Source organism: Phodopus roborovskii, unplaced genomic scaffold (assembly GCF_943737965.1).
Source record: "Phodopus roborovskii unplaced genomic scaffold, PHOROB, whole genome shotgun sequence".
Lineage (NCBI taxonomy): Eukaryota > Metazoa > Chordata > Mammalia > Rodentia > Cricetidae > Phodopus > Phodopus roborovskii.
The window spans coordinates 6458370-6482455 of record NW_026126558.1 but is presented as its reverse complement, the minus strand read 5'-3'; the positions used below and the strand labels follow the sequence as shown (position 1 = coordinate 6482455).

The 24086-nt window shown below is 50.8% G+C and overlaps 4 protein-coding genes across 19 annotated transcripts in view; 1 reads left to right on the top strand and 3 right to left on the bottom strand.

Moving 5' to 3' along the window:
• Positions 1–4107, bottom strand: part of Galns (galactosamine (N-acetyl)-6-sulfatase) — a 31941-nt gene extending 27834 nt beyond the window's left edge. For 3 of the 10 annotated variants that reach the window (XR_007835589.1, XR_007835588.1, XM_051201710.1), the window contains exon 1: positions 3616–4107. Coding sequence is in view for 4 of the 10 variants with exons in the window: in XM_051201710.1 (XP_051057667.1) it covers positions 3616–3735 (120 nt within the window). In the remaining 6 variants the exon portion in view is untranslated. The remainder of the gene's footprint in view (positions 1–3615) is intronic. The other 7 variants (XR_007835590.1, XM_051201709.1, XM_051201711.1 and 4 more) reach the window with 6 other exon arrangements.
• Positions 4108–4175: 68 nt separating this feature from the next.
• Trappc2l (trafficking protein particle complex subunit 2L) lies at positions 4176–9293 on the top strand. The gene is made up of 5 exons (XM_051201714.1): positions 4176–4262; positions 5758–5930; positions 6624–6711; positions 6826–6905; positions 7718–9293. The coding sequence occupies exons 1-5, from the start codon at positions 4230–4232 to the stop codon at positions 7761–7763; spliced, it is 420 nt and encodes a 139-aa protein (XP_051057671.1). The 5' UTR covers positions 4176–4229; the 3' UTR covers positions 7764–9293.
• Positions 9294–12075: 2782 nt separating this feature from the next.
• Pabpn1l (PABPN1 like, cytoplasmic) lies at positions 12076–14544 on the bottom strand. The gene is made up of 6 exons (XM_051201403.1): positions 14291–14544; positions 13810–13945; positions 13451–13518; positions 12847–12953; positions 12670–12757; positions 12076–12219 (listed from the first exon to the last, which is right to left on the bottom strand). The coding sequence occupies exons 1-6, from the start codon at positions 14534–14536 to the stop codon at positions 12085–12087; spliced, it is 780 nt and encodes a 259-aa protein (XP_051057360.1). The 5' UTR covers positions 14537–14544; the 3' UTR covers positions 12076–12084.
• A 2355-nt stretch (positions 14545–16899) lies between these two features.
• Cbfa2t3 (CBFA2/RUNX1 partner transcriptional co-repressor 3) overlaps positions 16900–24086 on the bottom strand; it is a 74546-nt gene continuing 67359 nt past the window's right edge. For all 7 annotated transcript variants that reach the window (XM_051201728.1, XM_051201726.1, XM_051201727.1 and 4 more), the window contains one exon: positions 16900–22875. In XM_051201728.1, the coding sequence (XP_051057685.1) occupies positions 22606–22875 (270 nt within the window). In that variant the 3' untranslated portion in view covers positions 16900–22605. The remainder of the gene's footprint in view (positions 22876–24086) is intronic.

Sequence of the window (24086 nt, the reverse complement as noted above, 5' to 3'; positions counted from 1 at the left end):
AGCCTGGTCTACTGAGCAAATTCCAAGACAGTCTCCAAAGTTACACAGAAACCCTGTCTGGGAGGTGGGTGGGTGGGGGAAACCTGCAGTACTGCAGAGCAACAACAACAAAAAAAATCACAAAAGTATGTTTTATGTAAGTTTATGATTCTTATGTTGGGCATGTAGCTGCAGGTTAGACATACCTCTCTCTCTCTCTCTCTCTCTCTCTCTCTCTCTCTCTCTCTCTCTCTCTTCAGGGTTTCTCTGTGTAGCCATGGCTATCCTAAAACTTACTCTGTAGACTAGGCTGGCCTTGAACTCAGAGTTCTGCCTGCCTCTGTCTCCTGAGTGCTGGAACTAAAGGCATGTGCCATCACTGCAGCTAGGACCAAAGCTTACTTTAACTTGGGTTGTGTTTGTCCTCCTCTGTTCCACTCAGCTCATGTTAGGGAGGGCACTAGGCCAATGAACCTGCCCATACTTTTAACCCATACTTTTAACCCATACCTACCTTCAATAACCATGAGTATTTTGCTCTGCAATGGTCCTTTTTGGTCATTGTTCACTCTCATTCCTTGAGCATTGTCTACTCTCACCCTCGAGAGGACCTGTTTATAGGTTTATAATAAACTCTACCTATCTCTTACTCTATAGTCTGTATGTCTTATCTAAATTCTTTTCACAGAGATCACAAGCGCTGAGGAGTCAAGCAAAATCCAGAGCAAGATTGTGGTGAAAGGGGGAGGTGGTGTTCCCTATAAATCACTATAGCTATGCACATTGCTTAGATGCAGGAAACCATTCTTCTCAGGGTAGGGACACCCAGATTCCAGTGCCCACTAAAGGCAACATCCTACAATGGCCTTCCTGAGCACAGCAGTCCAACTGCATGCTTCCATTCCTTGATTAACCTTTTCCTTACCACTTCAGCTCTTTCTGTGAAGATAAGCATGCTACCTTCTACCCTTCAGTTATCAGGGGTTAAGGAATCAACCTATGCAACACATGGTATAAGAGAGATATTCTGTGAATTTTATATACAGTTGAGTATATCACTAGGTGGCAGTGGTACACATCTTTAATCCCAGCACTTGGGAGGCAGAGGCAGGTGGATCCAAGTATGCCTTGAGGAATAGGTAGCCACATACAATGCTGCAAGACAGGGCTTACAATGTGAGTTTCTGAGTGGGAATAGGAGTTGCACATACACTCTAATTATGCTGTCATTTAAAACAAACCAGCCTCTTACGCTGGCTGTAACCCTTAGCATAGGAGTGGTGTAGAGTCTTTTACAAGTCAATGTGACTGGCAGGTGATTAGGCCATGTATGGTTCACTATGTTAGTTTTGGGAACCCAGCCCCTGTTTGATAATGATAGCCTCTCAGGGAAAAGGGGCTTATCTAGAGCATACCCTCCAGACACTCATGCTATGACCAGGGCAGGACAGGACCATGGTCAACCAGTTCAAAGTCAGTGCAATCCTTGAAGAATTTAAATTAGAGACAATCATAGACAATCAGACAGTGCCAAGCCTGGAGCTAGGAACCATGTCAGATTCGATCAGCCTGGCAAAGGCAGTTATAGAGAATAAAGGAAGGGGTTTGCAGCAGAGAAGGGACAAGTATGGAGGCCCCTGTGCTGCTGAGGCTGTCCTTATCTGCCACCTAGGGGGCACCTCAGGGCTTTTCTCCTCTCCTGGCATTCTTGCCTCTTCTGGCACAGGCACCCTGAAATAGAATGAACCCAGGGGGCCTCCTCACCCAGGGTGTTCTTTCCAGAGGTGGGCTCAGCTTCCCTGCTGGACTGTCCAGCATATTCTTCTCAACTTATGCTTGGGTCAGGAGTGGGTCTGAGTCAGCAAAAGTCATTGCCCTACTAGGATTACTCACAGTGGGTAAGTGAGCTGGGAGTTGCCTAGGGCTGCCATGAGGCTGTCACAGGGCCACCAGGGGCCAGCTTACAGAAGCAGACTTATAAAAGGGGAAGCCTGGAACCTATTTGCTTTAAGTCAGAGTGATTTAGTTGGTAAAGCCAGGGATTCCCAGTTTTGCTGAAGTTGAGTTCATTTTCAGTTATATGTATCAAAAGTCCCTACCTGACAAGACCCAAGTGTTGCAGAAGGTAGGTGGTGGGGTTCCTAACCAACCACCTGCAGGTTAACCGATCTGGTGCTAGTTATATCCCATTATCCAATACCCTCCTACTTATCTGCTGTTGCCCAACAGAAATGCACTCTGAGCTTTACATATAACTTTATATTTTCTGGTCACCACATTAGAAACAAAATTAAGTTACTAGATTCAGTGGCTCATGCTTGTAATCCTAGTACTGGGGAGGCCAAGGCAGGATGATTGCCTTGAGTCTAAGGCCAGCTTGGGCTACAGAGTGAGTTTCAGGCCAACCAAAACTACATAGCAAGACCATGTCTCAAAAAACCAAGCAAATAAACAAACCAAAAAATAAAAGCAAGGAGGCAAGATGAAGGCTAACAGTACATTTACTTACCTCAATTATCCAAAGTCTGTTATTTTATCACTCTGCAGCAGTCTAATGGAGTGTTAGAAAGGACCTCTCAGTTCTCGTAGGCTGTCATTTGGAAAGGAGAGAGCAGAGAACTGACAGACAAGCGTCTGTAGTCAGTACTCCTCACATCCAAGTACTAACCAGGCCCGACCAGGGGCATTAAGGGTGGTATGGCCGTAGATAGTAGTCAGTACTTCTGATCAAGCAAACCAATAGACCAGCAAACCAAGCCAGTGTGATTTGGCTCTAAAAGGGCCAAATACTGAAAGGCACTATCTATGAATGTGATATATATCTTCAGTACTTCTTATTACTGTGGAAAGCCTGCTACCAGCCACCAGAACGGGAGCCGGAGGAGCCGGGCATCCAGAGTGTGATTTAGTCATTGTCCACATAAGATGGGAAGCTGGAGAAAGCATTCAAGGTTCCCTGCAGTGCATTCTGGGTAGTGGGGTTATGTATAGGACTTTTTAGTTGCATATTTTTCTTCATGATAACCACTAACCTAATGACTATCAAATGCGGTGTTTACTTTCTTTTTCTCCTCCTACGTCTCTAAAATCCAACTTATTTTACATACATGGGTACCACTTTGAGGAGTTAAGTGTGGATCAGCACAGGTCTGAAGGCTCTGTGGAGAGGGCAGCGTAGGCTATTAGCCTCTGGGGTGCCCACGACTATTCCAAATCAACCTGAACTGGATGTGACTCCGGTTCTAACACTAGCTGACAGGTGCCACTCTGTAGTGTGAGTCTGGGGTGGAGTGAGGAGGAGGGGGGTGGCGGGCTGAGGCTCAGAGGAAGACAGGGTCCAGTACAGTTTAGATAGTTCTATCTGATCCAGTGTTGGTTTCTAAGCTTTCATTTCACTTCAGAGAGTCATACTCTTCAGATAGGGACACCGAGGCAGATCAACCCCGGGGCTTTGGTCAGAGTTCTCCCAGAGGCCCAGGCTGGAGGTGGGCACCGAGGGGAGGAGGAATGCCAGGTCCCTTCTCCGGGGAGATAGGGGGAGAACCTCCCTGAACACGAACCCCCACTATGGAAATTAGAGAGTGACACCGGGGGCTGGGTCACCGCCGGATACCCCCGCCGCGCGACCCCACTCACATCGTCCATGAGCATCAGCACGATGTTGGGAGGCTGTGGAGCACCTGTGGCCAAGAGTCCTAAGGCGCTCAGAACCAGCAGCTGCTGCAATCCTCTGGTCGCTCTGGCATATGCCGCCATGGCAAGCAAGCTCCTGCAGCGGAGCCAAGACCCAGTCCCAATTTCGCGGCGTTTCCTTTTGGACTGCGGGGCGGGCCCTGGTGGCTGAGTGACAGGAGAGGCGGGACCTAGGCCGCCTTACTGACAAGAAGAGTGGGCTCGGCCTGACGAGAAAGGACGTTGGGTCTGCGATGCCGCCAAACAGGATAGGTTGCCAGAGAAGCCCGGACCCCACAGAGCTTTTGCAAGAGAGCGGGGCCTGCCAGACTGAGTGACACGATAGGCGGGGCCTGACAGGAAAAGTGGGACGGAGCAACAGAAGCTGGGGTGCTGCCAGCGTCCTAACGGGAGAGGTGGGACTCGCGCCTGAGAGGAAAGGGGTCGGAATCAAGGCCTGACCTGAAAGGCCGGGCACAGGCTCTGCGGAGAAAGGCGGGGTCTAAGGCACAGAGGGAGGGCGATGGGCGGGGCCTGACCGCCATCGGGTCACATGATGCGGCGCACGGCCTGCCAATATGGCGGTGTGCATCGCTGTGATCGCCAAGGAGGTGCGTGTGAAGCTGCGAGCGGTGGGCGGCGGGCGGCGGGCGGCGGACCGTGGGTCTCTTTCCAGCCACGCCCTTGATCTTCTCAGCTTTAAACTCCCAAGCCTCAGCCAAGCGCTGTGATCAGGATCCCCTCCTGCCCTCTCTCGCTGCCAGCTGCCCGCCTGCTGCCACCTTGCAGGCCGCGGCCTTCGGGTTTTGAGGGCAACAGCCCTCCACCCTTTGCTCTACGCGTTCTTCTTTTCACGGCTTCTGCTGCCTTCCGCGTCCGGTCTTTCTGCCCCGCCTTCCGGACCATACCCCGCTCCCCGTGCTATTTAAATACAAACCTGGCGCGGCTGCCTAGAATTCAAGCGTTTTCCTTTGCCTTAGGATAGCCCCCTTCTTGTCACTTGCACCCTTCTACTCCAACCACCGTGAAGGCCTGCAAACCCCTAGACAGTTTTCCTCTCCCCTTTGTATCTTCTCTTAACCAACTCTCATCTCCTTGCTGGCCAATACTTACATACATACATACATACATACATACTTACTTACTTCCTCTGGAAAGCTGTTTATGAATGCTAAAACAGCACCAGAGGTCCACAAGATCCTGCTTCATGGATCGTGTGTGTGTGTGTGTGCTACCAATGTCTTCCCTGAGACCAGTCATGAGGGACTGAGCTGCTGTGAGGCTGTCAGTATGATAGAAGGAGTTTGCCCCCAGAAGCCCACCAAAATCAAAACTCAATGAAAAAACGCAGCTGCTGCTTTGATAAACTCATGATGAAGTCTAATATCTGTGCTGAGTTGTCCTGATTTGGAGATTCATTCAACTACAGCAGGCCAGATGATTTCTGGAGGTGTGAACGATGGGTGTGGGAGGCCAAGAGTGAAGCTTTGGACTGTGGCTTTAGGATGGTAGAAGTGTAAGGATGGAGGTTTGAGCTGCATCTTGAAGGGCTGAGCAACAGACCACTGCCCTTGTGTGGCACATTAAGAAATAGCCCGTGTGCCTGCTGTTGGGATGACACTTGGGTGGTGGTTGAGGCAGAGATGATTCTAGGAAGAGGAACGACTCACCTTCGTGTCGGGGTATGTTGTTAGGCTGTGCTCAGGTTGGCCTTCCTGGGCCATGTCTGCTCCTTCCTGCCCTGTGCAGTTGCCTCCTCTGCTGCCACCTCCTCTTCGACAGAGGATCGAACTAGGGCTTAATGTTGCTACTCAACTAGGGAGCTACATCCCTAGTCCAATATCGTTTTTTTCTTTTTAGTACTGGGAACTGAACTTAGGGCTCTAAGTCAGGCAAGTGCTATGCCACTAAGTTATATCTCTAGTCCCCGCTCTGCATATGGCATGCAATCCTCCTTAGGTTAGGTTATGCCCCTGAAGGCCGTGTCCACCACAGTGGGTTTTAGAGAAAGTGAGTGCTTGGCCGGCTGAGAGCCTACCTTAGGGGTGCTTTGAATTTGTCTTCAGAGCTGGAACTCACTGGGTGTATCATCATCCCTTCTTGCAGAATTACCCTCTGTACATCCGGAGCACTCCCACAGAGAATGAGCTCAAGTTCCACTACATGGTGCACACATCCCTGGATGTGGTAGATGAGAAGATCTCTGCCATGGGAAAAGCACTGGTGGACCAGAGGGAGCTGTACCTGGGCCTGCTCTACCCAACTGAGGACTACAAGGTGTATCCATCCATGCTCAGCACTATTCCTGCACTTACAGAATGGGATATGGGAGGAAATACAAGAAAAGAAAAATTGTAAGGGGTTTCAGCTGGTAAGGTAGGCAGGTGACCTGAAGCTAACAAAGGCCTCTAAACAACCCCCTTCCCCCCATTTAATTAGACACATCACTGGAAAAGCAAGGCTGAGCTTCCAGGAGGGTGCAAATTGACGTAGTAGGGATCTGGGCTTCTCTGGCTCGTAAGAGGCCACCAGCTTTGAATCGAGGGTAATTGTTTCATGATACTGTTGTTAGGCTCAGCCTCTTGTGGCACTGTAAACTCTTGGACATTCCTTAGGACAAACTGTTAAGACCACAGAATCTAAGAACATCTCCATGAGGACTAATTGTAGGTTCTCTACGGTGACATTGGCATTAACACTGATGGCAAAAGTTTGGTTTTGCAACTAATGTCCCAGGCCCTGTGTCAGTTCAAAAGGAGGTGGAACTGTTCCTAGTTCAGGTGCACACCTGCATAGTTGCTGCATAGCCTCCCTAGCCTGGGCACTTCCTATGATTCAAGGTTGTCAGGCTTCTCTGAAGTGAGGGTTCACAAAGTTTTCCAGGCTTGTAGACTCTTGATTGTGATGTTGTGTGTGCCATATGCAGTCATACAGCCCCTGTGCCAAAGCATGTTCCTTAATCAGCCGTGCAGATATGGCTATGTGACCAATTCCAAGGTGAAATTTGTCATGGTGGTGGATTCCTCCAATACAGCCCTTCGAGACAATGAGATCCGAAGTGTAAGTGCAGGGGGTTAAGGTTGGTGTCTGCTGCTTCCTTTTCCTCACCGAGGGTGCAAAAGTCTACAGCAGCCCCGTGCATGCACGCATTTAAACTGTTTTCTGTTCTTTCAGATGTTCCGGAAGCTTCATAACTCCTACACAGATGTGATGTGCAACCCTTTCTACAATCCGGGAGACCGCATCCAGTCAAGGTGGGCCCTGTGTGTTTGTGTCAAGGTGGGACCTGCTCTGTGATAGATGGCCATTGGGAAAGTAAAGGAGTCATGAGTACTGTTCTAAGGCCACTATTTCAAAGCAACCAGCCCAGTTTTTCTAAATTAGTGCTGACACAGACCTTAAGTGCATACAGACAGATTGGGCCAAGGTTTACCCATCTGGTCTCCGAGGACCTCCAGAGAGCTCAACAAGCTCACAGCTTATGCTGTGACCATAGATTTTATGGGGGCAATGTGCTGTAGCCTGGTGTGCCTTTTGTGTGGGGCTTAGGTGTCTCCCCTCCAGCTGTATAGACCTCATATAGGTGCTTCATCAGGAGGCATGGACTTCACAAACTTGCTTCCAGATTCTTTTTCTGGGACTGCTCCTAAGGAGCTTCTTGAAATTGACATGTGGCCCAAGCTAGACCTTTCTGGTGGCACCTTCCTTTGGCTGAGATATCACAAGTCTTGCATCCATCTAGATCCTAGGAGAGAGCACACTGTGTTCCTAAGCTGTGCAGGGCAAAGCTAGCGCTACCTGCTCATGGGGTTCATTGCTTACCCCTGCCTGCACCCTCAGAGAGGTATGCTGAGGAAATCTATGACATAGTAGGCCTGTGGGGACTGTGCAGGATTGTGGAGTCAGGAGATGGGTGTCTCTGCCCAGTATGGTGGGTATGCCCTCTGCTTCCCTGAACCCTAGAGAAGCCCTAGAGTCCTGAGGACCTGGTGAGGCAGTGCCAGTCTCTACCAGCAGAGGGCAGGGTCATAGCCTTTTCTGCTCTAAATCTGGGTTCTTTTCTCAGGGCCTTTGATAACATGGTAACTTCGATGATGATCCAGGTCTGCTGAGCCGGACCTCTCCCCCAGTCACCTGGAAGAGAAGCCTGTATTAATCCCCGTTTGATGATTATTTATTCCCTTTCTTCTCCCTAAATGTAAAACCGTGGGCAGGGCTGTGTGTGTGCCTTGTGCCTTTCTACTAAAGGGCTCACATGATGAGATCTGCTTTGTCCTGTGTCAGCAGAGAGGGCTCAGCTGCTAGTTGGTCTCAGAGACTGTGGAACCATGTAGGAGCTGTGACCATAGCCTGGTGGTGTGAGGAAGAATACTTGAGTACAGGAGGCTAAGGGTCTCTATTATTTGAGTAGGTGGGTGGTCCAGAAGGGTGCAGGGTATAGGGAGCCCAGAGCCAGCTCCAGAGGGTGAAGGCAACCCAAGGTGAAGGGCCACATATGTTTCTTCTTGGGTAAGGGCCCTCAGTGTTCTGGACCCACCATCCATTTGGCCCAGCACTTGCACCTAACCCCAGCCTCAGGTGGTGTTCAAATCTGTAACACTTCATGAAACGTAGCATTAAAGCAGCTGTTGTTTCCCATGTGCAAAATGAGAAACTCCAGGAGCCTTTCCCACTGTCAGTGAGCATGGAGGTCAACAGGGTCCTCAATGCCCCACATCCCCAAGGACAAACCAGGCTCTCCCCAGATAAAAGTCCCTGGCTGGGTGGAGGTGGTAACTGACGCTGGCTCCTTTGCGTCACTGGACAGTGTGGCTAAAGTGTGGTGTCCTGGGAGATGACAGAGGCCTAGAGGACCCGCCCCAGGTCTGAGTCCCCTTCAGAAGTTGCTGCTTCATACTGTCTTCAGAGTCTCTGACTTCTCCAAGTCATCAGCCAAGGACCTCCCCCTTCCCTGTAGAGTTTCTTCTGCCTGTGCCCAGCAGGCTGTGACTTGTTCAAGTGGGTAGAAGAAGAGACAGCCCAGTGAGCACAGGGTCATTGAAAAATGCAGTAAGAAAAGAAACCAGATTTTACAACCCATCAATGTAAGTGGCAGATGAAGTTGGATTGAGACATTCATCAAGCAGCTGACTGAACCCAGATGTGCTTGGGTTAAAGGTTTTAGTTGGAGGTTGGGTTTGGCAAGAGAAGGAAGGCATACCAGTGAGGTGGAATCTTGAGATCTTGAGTATTTAAGGGAGGTCACCATTAGCACTGGGGCCTGCTTCTTGTTCCTCAGTACTCCTCCCTTCCCTCCTTACAGGCAGCCTTACTGGAGAAACTGGGCTAAATGCTATTTGTTTCCCTCCCCTTCGTATCAGGGCAGGTGGGTAAGGCATGTAAAGGGTGGTATTGGGAGAGACCTGTAGGTCAAACCCTTTAAAAGTTGGCTCAGCTGATGTTCAGATTACTCAAGATTTTCTGCTTTCTTCCTGCCTGGAACTTGAGTGTAATTGTGGGAGTTTAGGCATCCCTCTTGAGAGCATGAAGACCAGATGAGGACATGCAGATATGAAGAACAGAATCTGCGCTGATGGGCTGGCCCTGGACTGTTCACGTCAGCTTTTCATATGTGAGAATAAAATATACCTCTCTCTGTTTAAGCTGTTGTTGTTTGGGTTTTCTGATAGGTATAGTCAGATTGTAAGTGTGCTGTGTGTGTGTGCACTATGTGTATGCTCTAGGGAATCTTCTTACTATCAAGCTCTGGCAAACAAAGTATCATCTGCTTGCCTTGATGTGGCCATCAGACTTGCAGGTGAGTTTCATCCTGAGGCTGGCTTTGAAGACCATAGTCACCACCTTTTATGAAGCAGGCTTTCCACCCTGGGACCAAGACAACAGCTCTGGTTAGCTAGTGACTTACTGCAGGTAGTATGTGGGGCCATCAGCTGCTCGTCTCTTTTTTAGTACCTTCGGGTACTGTCATTCTGCAAACCTGAGGCTAGGGCAGCCTACACTGGGAGACGAAGCTGTGGGCTGACATTGGCCATGCACACCGCAGGGGCCTGCAGTACTAGTGGGGTAGATGCCGTGCTGAAAGGTGTTTGTACCTCAGTGTCCTGTCCAGACAGACCTGAGTCCCTCAGAAAGGAAGCTCCCCTAGGCCCCTCTGAAGAAGAGAACTCACTATATATATATCAGAAGAGGACCAGAAGCCACTGAGCTGAGGTGACAGCAACATGTCAAGACCAAAGCCATCTCCTTGGTAGGAGATGCCTAAGGTTCAGGGAAAGCAGGAGCAAATATCCTGCCAAGAGACTTGGCCATCCTGAGGCTGGAATGTGATGAGGAGCTGGCTTTACCCTTGGCGAAGCTCTGTCAGGTCCCTGATATTAGGGAGTCCCCCAAGGCCACCCTAGGGCAGATTTGCTGCTCACCATTTGCCAACCAGGTAGCATTCACCCCTGGCTGGTCAGGACAGAACCAGTCACTTCCAGAGGTGAATAAGGCTGCTCAGGCTCATGGGGTTACCCTAAAGCTGCCACAGACAGTGGCTGGAGGCAAGGCTGCTTCCTGCAGGCCCAGAGAGAATCTCCTTCAGGCCTTAGCCAGCTCCTGGAGCAGCAGCAACTCAGACCTTTGACTTTCAAGCCTCATTGCGAATCTTGTCTCAGGCATTACCTTTCTTCTTTGCCATCATATCTTTGACTTATGCCTCGCCCATGGTTGGGTTTGTGGTCCATGGTCAGAGATGCTCTGATTTTTTTTTTTTTTTTTGAGATGGGGCCATACTGTGTAGCTCTGGTTGTCCTGGAATTCACGATGTAGATCAGGCTGACCTTGAGCTCAGAAATCTGCCTGCCTCTTCCTACCAGTATGCCTGGTTCTGGAGTTAATCCTTGTTATGTCTTCAGAGACCCTTTTTCAAATAAGGTCACAGGCTGCCTTCAGACTTCGGAGGTGAAGATGTGGTCACATTTTGGGTGGCATTATTCACTTCACTAAGGACAAGAGGCATGTGAATGTGGCTTGGGAAGGTCAAATATTGATGGGAGTCCAGAGAAGGGCAACAGCCTGTCCCCAGAGCAGTCTCCTGGTGCTGGGGGTGGTTTACTTGGCAGCCCTGTTGGGGCTTAAAGAATTAATGAAGTGAGCACAGGAAAGGAATGGTGGTGAGTGCACACAGTGTTTGCACTGGGCAAACTGGGCCTGAGCAGCTAGCTCTATTCCTGCTGAGTGGCAGCGCAGGGCAGCCTGTCTTTGCTAGACACACACACACACACTCTCACACACACGCACGCACACACACACGCGCACACACACAGAGTTTAAAGGCGCCACCTCTGCTTCTAGGGCAGGATGGGGGTGAAGTCCAGGTATGTCTAGAGAGCTAACTTGGGGCGTGGAGGCAGAATTAGGGGGTGGGATTCTGCTCACTCTGTTGAATCATAAGGCAGAGCCAGAGCAAGAGGCCTGTTTTCTGGACTCATGGTCATACCCCATTACTACCCCCTCTGGAGCACCATGGAGAAAGGTGCAATGTAAACCTCTGTCTGAGGGAGGATCAAGAAGTGAAGCTTCCTACATGCTTTTAAAATATTCAAGTTTAATAATTTATGCTTTACCATTAACACACATGTCTATTCTTCTTTAAAAGTACTTGAGTACACCAGTCCCAGCTTCTGGGTTTCCCCTCCCACTCCTGCCCGCTGCATCTCCCTGCCCTGTGCCTTCCTATTATGACCTGGGAGTCTTAGGCCATCTTCAAAGGCCCTTGTGGGCTGCCAGGCTTGAAGACCAGCTTGGAGTAGGTGGGAAGACTGTTGCTTACTCCTGACCCAGCTCCTGGGACCACTTTAAAAACTGGGCCGTCTTTCAATATGGTGAGAACCAGGATGAGACCCGGCCACGGCCCCTGCAGAGAGGGAGGGGAGACAAAGGCAGCTAAGTTGTCTTCAGAGGGGACAGGCCCGGAGGACACCTGGGTGAGGGTTAATGTCACACCAAGCTATTGGGGAACTGTGGGAGGCACCTGTTCAGGCTTCCTGCTCTCTTGAGGGGTGCCTCCAGGGGAGGAGGGAGCCCTGGGGCTAAAATTTGCCCCATGTGGGCCATGGGCTCAGCTCTAGCTTCACCTGTATTTCAGGCCAGAGGAGCCTGCTGTGAGTCCTGCCCTCCATAGCAGGGATGCATGTCACTTGCAGAGTCTTAGTGGCTAGGAAGGAGTATCCCCACCAGATAGGGAGGTTGTATAGGGCCTGTCTAGGCTGATAGAAACCATGAGCTCTGATTCAGCCCCTTCCCAAGTGCCCTGGCCAGTTCAGGCTCAGGTGAGGGGACAATAGTCTTCTCAGCATAATGCTGGGCAGATTGGCTATAGCCGGCATCAGGATCAGGCTCCAGAAACTGTTACCACTCAGATCTACAGACTCAGACCCCACTCGGGCCCACTTACCGGCTCTGTCCATAGTGTCTGAACCGAGGTCTTCGATGAAGGAAGGGCTGGGCCCTGCTGCCCAGGTGTGTCTGCAGCCCACCACGATCTGTGGAACTGATTCCTGGGAAGTTCGTCCTTTTAGGAAGTACCTGGACAGAAGGAACCCATGCCATGGTCCAAGACACAGTTCTGTACACTTCTTGCCATGGTGGCCTAGAGCCAGAGTCCAGGTTGAGACCAAGGCTTGGGGTTCCTGACCTGGAGGTACCGTTTAGGCAGAAAGTATCCACCCACTTTCACTTGGATGCAGCTGTGATCACATGGCATGCCTGGTCATGGACAGCATCCTCCAGCAGTGGATGGCTCATCTCCCCAAGCCACACCACACCAAGTCCCACCCTGAGTCTGAGGGTTTCCATCATGCCCTAACTCTGACCAGTGCCCACCCAACTAAGATACCCAGGAGGTTAGGCTGGGTAGTTATGTGTCCTGGGGCAAATACTCTCACCTCTCTGAGCCTGTTGAAGAATTTGTGAGTTAATGTGCAAGCATGGCTCAGGGTGGTTCACAGGGGCATGGAGACACCTGGAAAAACATACCTTGATGACCCGACCTCGGAAGGTGCTCTCATCCAGCTCCACAGCAGCCTGGACAGAGCTCTGGGAAGCAAACTCTATGTAGGCATAGCTGGGGGAGGATAGAGATGGGATGATGGGACAGTAAGTGAGGGGCCAGCCCCACCCTCACTGACCAGCCTGCTGTAGCTCCACACTGACCCTTTTGGGTGTCCAGAGAACTTGTCACACAGGATGGTGACCCGGTGAATGTCCCCGCAGGGGCTGAAGTAGGCCTCCAGCTCAGCAGCAGAGCCTCCATAATCCACCTGCTCTCAGAAAGGGCAGGGCTGAGGTGGTTGTGGCATTAGGGTTAGAGGGACCCAACCCCCAACGTTGGTTGGCTCCTGGCTTGGAATGGGCTGAGGCTTTACCCACTCCTTCCCTGGGTTGATTGCTGAGAGCCAGACAAGGGGCTTCCTATGTAGACAACTGGTTGTGTCCCAGGTATTGTCTCATATCAGGTGTGTGACCAATAAATCTCATGGAACTCCCAATTTTAGCAGCACATGTTGAGAAACCAGAATTCTTGACCTCAGCTCTACTGGCCTCAATGGGTTTTGCCCAGGAGCTACATCCCACCCTTTCCTCTGCTGCAACTAGCATCAGACCTGCCCCTTCTCTCTGGCCTTGGGAGATACTTGAGTTTACAACCCCACAGCTTCCTGCCTTAAGCTCCTAGCCAGCCCCAGCCAGGGCTAATGTTGATGTGTCCACCCAGCTGAATGCCCTAATTGGGGCCAGGCACTCCCTATCTGCTACTCACATTGCCTACATAGACAGATCTGTGGTCAGCCTCCACCTTCTCCTTGGGGGTCCCAGGGAAGAAGCAGCCTGTAGAGAGAGAACCTCAGGACCAGCAGGAGGACCTCATTGAGGATCCCATTCCTCATGATCTCAGGGAAGGTCACCCCAGGCTCCCAAGGTCACATTGTGGGTTAGCAAGGCCTGATGCTGTGGGGTGAGCCAGAATGCCTCCTTAATAGTCCTCACAAAGAGTCCATGCTGAGTACTTCTCCATTAAGAGCAGGTGGGGTTTAGAGTCTTAGCTGAGCAGTCAAGGACTTGGGAGGACAATTGTACACCCATTTGGGGACAGGGGCAGCAAGGGCCCCAGGTTCCTACCCATGATCTCAGGGCTCAGCAGCTGTCTGACCTCAGCCCCCTCTTCCTCTGTGGCCTTTCTCTGTACATAGGGTGGCTCCGGCAGGGCCTCAGCATGCTCCATGGCCCACAGCTTCAGCTTGATGGCCTCCAACTCCTGCTGGCCATCCCACAGTAAGCTTGGGGGAGGTGACCTGCAAGCCCCTCTAGGATGGAGGGCAGATGTGGCCAGCCAGCCCCAGAAGAGTCATGGCTACTAAGGAATGACCTAGGTCACCCTGTTCTTCCTGTAGCCATAGTCCAGGATTAGGGGCTCAGGCCCCAGAAGCCCCTGATGCCTCCACCCCAGGACTCCTCCCCCCTAATCAGAGAGGTCCCTGTGGTGTGCAGCATTGGCTTCATCACACATAGGAGCATTGGCCTTTCCACCTCCTAGTCAGCTGTTCCCTTCACCCCATGCCCAGGTTCACACCTGCCTCTATGGACCATGACAGGGTGCTACCTGGTTGTATACTGGAGACTTGGCCAGGGTTTCTTCCTCCAGCATGGACAGCAGGAAGCCTGCATCTTCCTCATCTTTATCAACTTCCTCCTCACTCTCTGTTCCTGTCCCAGACTCTGGCCCCAAAGCTGTCTTTTCAGTCTTTCCCCAGGCCCCCCAACCTTGGGCTTCAGGATCTGAGGAGACTTTCTGGAGCCAGGCTTCAGTAGGGGGTGGGAAGAGATCATTGCTCAGGAAGGGCCACATGGATATGCAAAAAGGGTGGGCTGGGCAAACCTGGGTAACCCTGGGAGAACCTTGGCTCTTCAGGTCTGCTCACCTCTGCAGCTGCAGCTGCCTTGGGGCCCTCCCTTTTAAGTCCTCACCCTGACCAGCTGCTTCCACTAAAGGACATAGGAAGGCTCCCAGATTGGGCTAAGTTGTTGACCAGAGGGCCAAAGGTTGTAGATCTCCTCTGTCTTCCTCACTAGCTGCACTCCCAAAACTGGGAAGAGGCTGGGTGGTGGTGGCACACACCTTTAATCCCAGCACTCAGGAGGCAGAGACAGGCAGATCTCTATGAGTTTGAGGCCAGCCTGGGCTACAGAGCTAGTTCCAGGACAGCCAAGACTACACAAAGAATCCTTGTCTCAACCCCCCCCCCAAAAAAAAACCCTCAAAAGTATAGATGGGTCCAAACAGGGTAGGGCAGGATGGTATTTACATGAGCTTGGTTCATTCTCCCTTGGTGTGTGCAGCATGCCATAACCACACTTCTGACAATAGGCATAATTAATCAGATCTGGGTCAAGTTACCTAATTATAATCACGAAAAGGACTGATTTCAGGGAGAGATAGCACTGTGGGTATCTGGATACATTGGGTCAGTTTGAGCAAGGGCTCCTGGAGGGCAAAGAGCTCAGGCCTGGGCTCATCCAGAGTAGGGTTCCATATTCTTCTCTAACCATGAGTTCCTCAAAGACTTTTCCCTCCCCACCTTTATGCAGGACACCTTTAGAAGGGAGCCTATTGCACTCAGACACTATTTAGATACTCCCTTTTGCCATAAGGGAGGCTAAGGCTGAACTGTACAAATTGGGTGGTGGGCACTTGGCAGATGCAGGCAGGTCCAGTGATTCCCAGCCCTGCTCATCTGTTGTTGCCTCTCTGCCCTCACCCTACCAGACTGTTGCCAGCCTGCATCCATTGATTCCTTCTTGGGGCTTCCAGCAGAGGGGCATATCTACTACATATTGCCGGCTTTTAGCTAGACATAGGCACGGATGCTCCTTGAAGCTATTCTGCTGAGCCTCATGCGATGGCTCATACTTATTCTCAGAACTTGGGCCTCTGGGGCAGGAAGATCACAAGTGCAAGGCCATCTTGGGCTCCAGAGTGAGGCCCTGTCATAAACAACAATAATAAAAACTGCCATAACCTCCATGCCTCATAAAGGAAGGACTGTGTAGGATAGTCACATGACCTGAGATAAAGTAGTCCTGACCAGAGACTGAGTGGCTACTGGCCTCTCCCCAGTCCTGCTTCAGTTTCTTCCCTAGGTCTTTCCTGGCAGGCCAGGGCTACTTGGAGGCAGCATCCATGTCTACACAGAGAACAAGCTGGCCATACAGGATGAGCTGGACAGGGATAGACAAGTGGCCACTGTTGTCTTCCTACACGTTCTCCTCCTCTTTGTGTGAAGCTCTGTTGGGGTCCTGTCTGGGCCTTTCATGTGGGAGATAGGACATGGCAGGCTGTGTCCAAGCCAAGACCATCTGGATGGAGCCCAGTCCCTGGCCAGTCTCTCCTCTGAGCTCAGTGTCTGCAGTGGAAAAACCTTGTCACTCTCCTCCCCCTTGTGCTATCCTGAGATCGCTGACACACCAGGCCCAGTGGGGCTCCAGCCAGGCGCCTGGCCTAGGGACAGCTTACCCCCATGCTGGCCTTCCCAACAGTGCCTTCAAAAATACATGGTGTTCCATGTTAGGACAGTCGCTTCCTCTAGGCAGCCACCAGAGCAGCCTGAAGCACTATGGTCAGTATCTGCTTCTAGAGGGAGTCCCTTTAGCCAGGACACAGCTGTGGCGGGAGCACAGAGATAGCTCTTTTCTGCTGTGCCACTCGTAGGTCCTCAGTGTTCTCTCAGGTTTTATGTCCCCTTTCAGTGTTTTCTCAGGGCCAGTGTCCCCTTTAGACTTGAGCTTCCGCTCAGGACGCCCTTCAGAATTCCCTCAGTGTCCTCTCAGGTCCTGAGTTTCCCCTCAGGTCTTAAGTATCTCTTTAGTGTTTCCTCAGATCCAGTGTCCCCCTCAGGTCCTCAGTGCCCCTCAAACCTTTAGTGTTTCCCTTAGCCAGGTCCCACTGTCTTCCTCACGTGGATAGCTCAAAGAAATTGGCCCCAACAATGAGCCAGTCAGCTATAGGTCAGGTTGGGGTCCAGGATTTTCCAGAACTCCCTAAGGTCCAGCCTTCCAAGATGGACCCCATTTACCAAGGATGTAGCAGCAGCACACAGGGCAGAAGTTCCCCTCCTTTGTCCACCCCAACTGGTACAACTGAACATCACATCCACCGTGGTCTTTCAACATGGTGATCGTGTGTACGCAATGGTCTGGAGGAGCAGCAAGCCATCATAGCAAACGTTCACTTTATTACACAGATGTGATTAACCTGATCATCGTGTCCATGGCCCACAGGGCAGACATACAGGACAGCAGAAGATAGCAGTGGGTGGTATGACACAGCACCCAGACATGGAGGGCTGTGGACCACAGCTTTTCATGAAGAAAACATCCAGTACTCTCCTCCCAACTCCTGCAGGAGGAAAAGAAATGGAAAAGCAATGGTTCCCGGGCAGGCTGTGTGTGGCTGTGCTTGGCCTGACCCTTGGCTCCTCCCAGTTATGGTGTGAGCTGAGGGCTGCTGGGCCTTGTCTGGATGGGAGCCAGGCCTGTTCCTTTGAGGATATGTTGAGTAGGCTGCACTTTTGAGTCAGATGCCGCATTCCCGTTCCCCAGTCTGGGTTGCTACTCTAAGGGCCAGCTGAACTGAAAGGAAAGGAACAGAAAACAAGATAGAGTATTCTAGAATTTGGGGACTTATGCACATTGTTGACAAACTTTCCTGAGCTTTGTCTGTAAGCCACCTACAGGAGTGAGTAGATGGTTCCCCTGAACCCGCTCACCTCCAGTTTCTCTATCTTCTCTTCCTCTTGCCAACATGATGGTAACTCAGGGATCTCTCCCCAGGCTCATTTCAGAAACTTCTCTACATGGTAGGAGCTTCAGGAAGAGCAATGAGTTATCAGGGGAGCCTGTGGATAGTCCCAAATACCTGGCAAATTCCCCTTACCATCAATGGATCCAGTAAGGGAAGACTAGACAGGTTCGACTCTGAGCTACACGGGATCCTTACAAGATGGGAATTATACCTAAGTGTCCCGAGGAACAAGGCCCTAAGAGTACTGTTGTCTCAAGGGAGGTCAGCATTGGCTTGCTCTTTTCTTCAGAGATTCCCTCTTCTCGGCAGACTCCTGGAGTCAAGGACTGCCTCTACTTTCAGGGAATACAGTTGCCTAACACAGCATTCCAGAGCTGTATAGACCTTCTCCCAGCATACATTCTTGGTACCTTCTCTTCCCAAGAACGTCCAGATGTGTCACAGCTGCCATAAGAACTTGCCCAAGCTGTTCACAATGCCTGCGGTTGGAACTCATACTTCTGGAGGTGTCTAAAGCAGGCCGTGGTGGGGCAGAGCACTGAGAGCTGTTGCCTCATGGGTGAATATTCTTAGGGCACCCCTGGCCAGTTCAGGGCAAGCAGAGTAGAGTGCAGGGGAGGACCTAGTGTCTTTGGTACACAGAGGATGCTGATACTACTCTGAGTATAGTGGGTAGGGAGATGACAGAAAAGATGGATCTGTGGATGGCTGTGTGGGTGGGACTGGAAGACAGACAGACACAAGGATGGTATGTTGGGATGGTGGGGTAGACAGTTTAGATGGTGTGGACAGAGAGATGAGCAGATGGATGATGATAGATGGAGAACAGGTGGGTGAAGGTAGATAATGGGGAAGTTAGATGGAAGGGTAGGTGGAGAAAGATGAATGGGTAGAGGCGTATGGGTTCATGGGAAGATGGCTGGGTAAGTCAGAAAGGTGGACTCAGGAAAGTGTCAATCTATCATTGTGGTTAGGCTGAAGAACACAGTAATGGACAGATGCCAGAGATGATACTTTGGTGTCAGCCTAATGATTTATTTGGAAAAACTAAAAAGAGAACTTTGGGGGCCATCCTGCTCTCTGTCCACTGTGGCTTTGAGATAGCACTGCCCATGGCCCTGCTTCCTATTCTGCCCTCCATCATCAATGACCTTCTCAGGTCTTCTGACAGATGTCCCTGTTGACTGATTCCTTCTGGGGGCTGGCACCCATCAGGCAACAGGACCTAAGCTGTGGTATAATCCAGCCTGCTCCTCCTATACACCTCCCATATGTGGGAGGAGAGCCAATGGCCTCTGTTCCTGTGCAGGTCTTGGGACTGAGCTGGAAAGAATCCTCTTAGGCAGCCCTTAGGCAGCAGACTGGAGAGAGGCCAGTCTGAGTTTGGGGCAGGAATGGGCAAGGAGATAAGAGGAAGGGTGGGAGAGGCAGGACATATGACAAGTCATACGGTCATGACACAGGATCTAGGCTGGGCCTTGGGGGTTGGAGAGTCCTGTCTGCCACCTGCCCTCCGTACTCAGCCTTCCTGGTTTAGCTTTGGCCTCAGAACAGGAAATAAAGTTGCATTTTGTTTGGGTTTTTGGGGAGCAAGACTCTGTGAAAGCCATATCCTGTAGGGGTTTGGTTCATGTTTGTCTGTGGCTACCAGGAGGCAGGACCTGGCAGTTGTTCTTGGGTCCATGGTTTGTGAACTGGAGAAGGTAGCAGGAGGGGCTCTCAGCAGGAGTCAGGGTTGGGGTATCACCCTCCTCCAGCTCTCTGTAGAGCCCCAAGCAGACTGCAGGCTGAAACCAAGGAGCATGCCATGGTTATGGCCACCCAGGGTGTACCTCCCAACAAATTATTCCCATGGACCCTGCTCTTTTCAAAGCTTTGAGGTTGTTTGGTTCTGCTTTTGGTGGCTGAAGCCTGACCACAGCACCCACAGCTTTTCCAGGGCCTCTCTGCACCTGATTCAGGACCCCACCCCCCTTGCCTCAGGTGACACTGCTGACATCCAGCCAGAATTTAGCAGTATGCCTGGGATTCCCTCCTGCCGTTTCCAGCTTTTCCTCACTTAGCCCTCCCCACCCCCACCTTACTGCCACCCTGATTCTGCAGTTGCCTTGACTGCTGAGCTCTTCCTATCAGCTGGCTGGCCCTTCATCCTGGGTGTCTACAGCTGCTGGCCAAATCTTACACACAAGGGACTCACTGTGATCAAATGGCATCTGACAGCTAGGATGTAGGTAGGAGTCTCTGCTGAACCCTAAATATGTGACCTGGTTCATGGAGGCTAATTTGGCTGGGCAGCATTTTGTTGTCCCTGGTGGGTCTTCTTATTCCTAAAAGGTAGATAAGGGTGGTAGGGAAGGAGGTATGGGAAGCTAAAGCAAATTGGTGGGCTTTCCGGTAAGGGACCCTCTATGACCTACCTCAGAATGGCTGGACCACATATGTGCAGGCCCTCTCAAGTCCTGACACCAGGGACATGGGTCATCAGGGAAGCCACCTCAGGACTCCTGGCCCAGACTGCTAGAGACTATACAGCTCTTAAGTACAACCTGAAGGCCTAGCTTTATTTTCCCACACAAACATGGTGCTCACCACCTACTGCCACCCAGAGCTCTTTCCTATGAATGGCCACTGGCCTGGTCTCCTGGAAGGGCCAATGATGCTGCATGTTGTGGGTAACAGACAAGAAGCATTGCATGAGGTGCATCTGGGAATGGAATCCAGTGATGCTTCCTGTGACAGGAGGCGGGTCTCTACCAGCACAGACAATGTTCGCAGGCAGACGCTCAGGGCAACTGGTCCACTAGAAGGAAAGGCAGGAGGCCGCCATGTGTCCTGGCTTCTCTGAAACCCACAAAAATACATCTCTGTGGACTTGGAGGGCTGTGACCTCAAGAACCTTCCAGAGGATGAGATCTACCTTGGCCTTCAGAGAGGGTTGCTGTCAGGCTCCATTCAGGGTAGCACCAAGTTGATGGTGCCTAACAGGATCCTTCCATATAATGTTCTCTTAAAGAATGAATTTTACAGTTGTGAAGAAATACCAGCCACCAAACAAGCCCATAGGACCACAGCTCAGATTCCTTCCAAAGTGTTTCCTAAATTTCACATACTTCTGTGGTTTGTCTTAATTTCTTTTTATTTGGCAAACATCTCCTCGGTACTGATGCCGTGGTTGGGACCTCTGTGGAGACTATTTACATTCACATTAACACACGCTGCACACCTTGCTCTGGGCAGGGCCCCCTTGGGCCCAGGGATCAGGAGTAATTCCCCCATATTGCACGCTAGGCCTGCAGCTTACTGCAGCCACACACATAGGTGCAGACCCGGACTGTGTCTGCTGTCTTTCTGTTTGGTACAGGCATGAGCCTCCTTCCTTCATTTCCTCCTTGAATCCTTGAGGGAGTTGAGCGGGTGAAGGGCAAGGTGGGCAAGGGCTGGAGTGGGTGGGCAAGCATCACCATCACTCCCAGGGCTGGAGACGAACATTAGGGTTGCAACACAGGGATATGTACAGCTGGGCTTGAGTCTTCCAGGTGAGGTGAGAGTGGCTGCTGGCTTTTGTGTTTTGTTTTGTTTTTTTTTTCCTTTTTTTTTTTCCTGTAAAAGTTCGAAAGAAATGATGGTAGCCACAGCAAGACACTGGGGATGGGGAGATAGGAGATAGGGCTTCGATGGAGGTGCGTGGGAATGGGAGAGCAGAGAGGTAGAGGAGGGAAAACCAAGAAAGCGTGATTTGCTGTCTCCTTATGCTTTCAAAAGCAGTCAAGAATCAACCCAAAAGATTGTCACAGTTTCATTTAGGAATTGTGCTCTCTCTGGGAAGAACACTTTAGCACTTTTTTTCCACAGGTGGAAAATGAATTATGAGGAGTCACAGAAGGTGTGAGGACAGGTGGAGGTGTCTTCCTTGCATACAGGGACACGTAGACATGACCCTAGGGCACACAACACTCAGGCTCATGGTGCCTGGGGCTTCTGGACATGGTGCTGAGGGTCATGTGGCCTTGCTGCTGACCCCTTTACCCAGCAAGGATGCTGCCCACTAGTCAAAAAGGAACAAAAGGTTTCTTCTTGGCCCAACCCACCAAATCCCAGTGACCTAACACCCTCTGAGAAAAAATCAAAACAAAAATAATAGACCAACATCTAAACAAACCTAGGAATGGAAAGACCATGAAAAAATACTTTGGCAGTGATAAAAATAAATTTTGGATTTTGATTTCTTGAGTTTGCTTTTTGGATTTCCTTTGGAGAGAGGTGTGTCTGGCATCCTTGGCTGGCTAGCTGGCAAGGTAGTTTACAGGTATGTTTCCTTTGCTTAAAAACAAAACAACAACAACAAAAAAAAACCTTTTTGGATTTTTTTCACTTAAAGCCAAAGACTTTGACATAAAAAAGAGAAATAAAATAAAACCTGAAACAAAAAAATGCTTCTTGAGTTGGAAATTGAAGTTGTTCTGACCATCTCTGCTGCATGTGCTGATCCCCCTTGGGTTGGCTGGGTGAGGCAGCAGCTCTGGATAGAAAATCACAGTTTCTTCCCTTTCTAATAAGGAATGGGGAGAACCCCACAGTTCTTTGTCCATTTCTAAGTAGCTTGTTTGCCAACAAAACAAAACAAAATCTCCAAAAGTTCTTCACTGAAAATAAAAGCCACCAATTAGGTTTCTCTGATTACAGAGAAAGCATGTGGGCTTCAGAGACAAAGACAGGATCAGAGACACAGGGAGAATCAGGGCTGGGAAACAGAGGGAGACCAAGACATCAAGAAACACACAGAGGCAGACACAGAAAGATAGACAGTAACAGAGAGACAGACACAGAGGGGACAAGCAGTGGCAGGGCTGGCCATACTCTGCCAACGCCACTGCCTGCAGCTCCGCAGTGATCTGAGGATGCTTGTGAAGACAGAGAGGCTGTAGGAGGTCCTGGCAAGACCTTGTCAGGTAGCTGAGGCTGCATTGATGCAGTTTCGTTGGATCTGTGTTTTCTTTTGGAGAGAAGCAGTAGCAGCAGTGACTCCACCTGGCTAGCTCCAGGCATCTAGTAGGCCAAGGTGGGGCCAGGAGATTGGCAGGGCATGGCGTCCATGGGCTGGGCGTCGGGTCTGGAGGTCAGCGGGGCACAGCAGCGTCCAGTGGGCCTGGTGGGCCCGGAGAGCAGGGGCGAGAGGGCCCCGCTGAGCCGGCTTCGCTGGGGCTGGCAGTAGCATCAGGCTGTCCAGGCAGTGGATCAGCCACTGCAGCTGCGGGGCCCTGCAAACTCTGGCCGCATACATGATGGTGCTTCTCCCAGTCCTTGTGCTGACAAAAGGACCCACAGTAGCGTGCTGCGTTACAGCCACTACAAGTCTCACTGGCCTTGCGCCCGCAGTTCCAGCAGCTCTGGATATGGAGAAGGGCAAAGGAGATGGTCAGAATGAGACAGACATGCCCAGATAACCTGCCACTGCTGAAGAGGAGAGAGAGAGAGAGAGAGAGAGAGAGAGAGAGAGAGAGAGAGAGAGAGAGAGAGAGAGAGAGAGAGTGTGTTGCAGGGGAAAACTGTGCATCCACTCCCAACTGCTAAAACCTGAGAGAGAGAGAGAGAGAGAGAGAGAGAGAGAGAGAGAGAGAGAGAGAGAGAGAGAGTGTGTGTGTGTGTGTGTGTGTGTGTGTTGCAGGGGAAAGCTGTGCATCCACTCCCAACTGCTAAAACCTGATTAGGGGTTTACCCAGGAAAAGGAAAGAAGCTACTAAACTGTCAAGCACTCACTGGGCCCTTTTGGGAGGAGAGGTGGCCATTGACCAGGATTCCCTTTTCTGGCAGTATGTCCTTCAGGGGATGGCTGGAGATCCCTGCAAGGTGTCTGGGCTGTGGGACTGGGAGGCTGCCCCTGCTGCAGCAATCAAAGTCTACTTCTCTATTTAGTTTCTAAAGTCTCTGGCTTCACCCCTGCCTGCTCTTCCCCAGCTTATGCTGCTCCACCCATGAGGGCCTTGCTGGCCTCTTCATCAGGCTGGCTCTGATATCTGAGGACTCTTTATTCCCTTTCCCCCAGGTCTGCTGAGATGTCACATCTACTGATGTACTTCCCAAAGTTTCTTCACCTCCAAACATCCAACACTCCGGTGGTTGGCTCTTTGCCCATCTCATGAGCTCTGAGAGCTGGTGTGTGTTTGCATGTGTGCGTGAGCAAGTGAGTGTGTGGGTGCATATGTATGTATGTACATGTAGAAGCTTGAGGGCAATCTCTGGAATCACTCCTGAATACTGTTGACATTATTTTAAGATTGGGTCTCTCATTGACTAAGAGCATTGATTCTCAACTTGTGTATCTTGACCCCTTTGGAGGTTGAATGACCCTTTCACAGGGGTTGCCTAAGACCATTGGAAAACACTGATATTTACATTATGATTCATAACAGTAGTAAAATTACAGTTATGAATAACAAAAATAATATTATGGTTGGGGTTCATCACATGAGGAACTGTATTAAAGAGTCACAGCATTAGGAAGGCTGAGAACCACTGGCTTAGAACTTACCAGTTAGGCTAACATGGTAGACCAGTGAGCCCAAGATCTACCAGGCTTTGTCCCTCCAGTGTTGGAGAC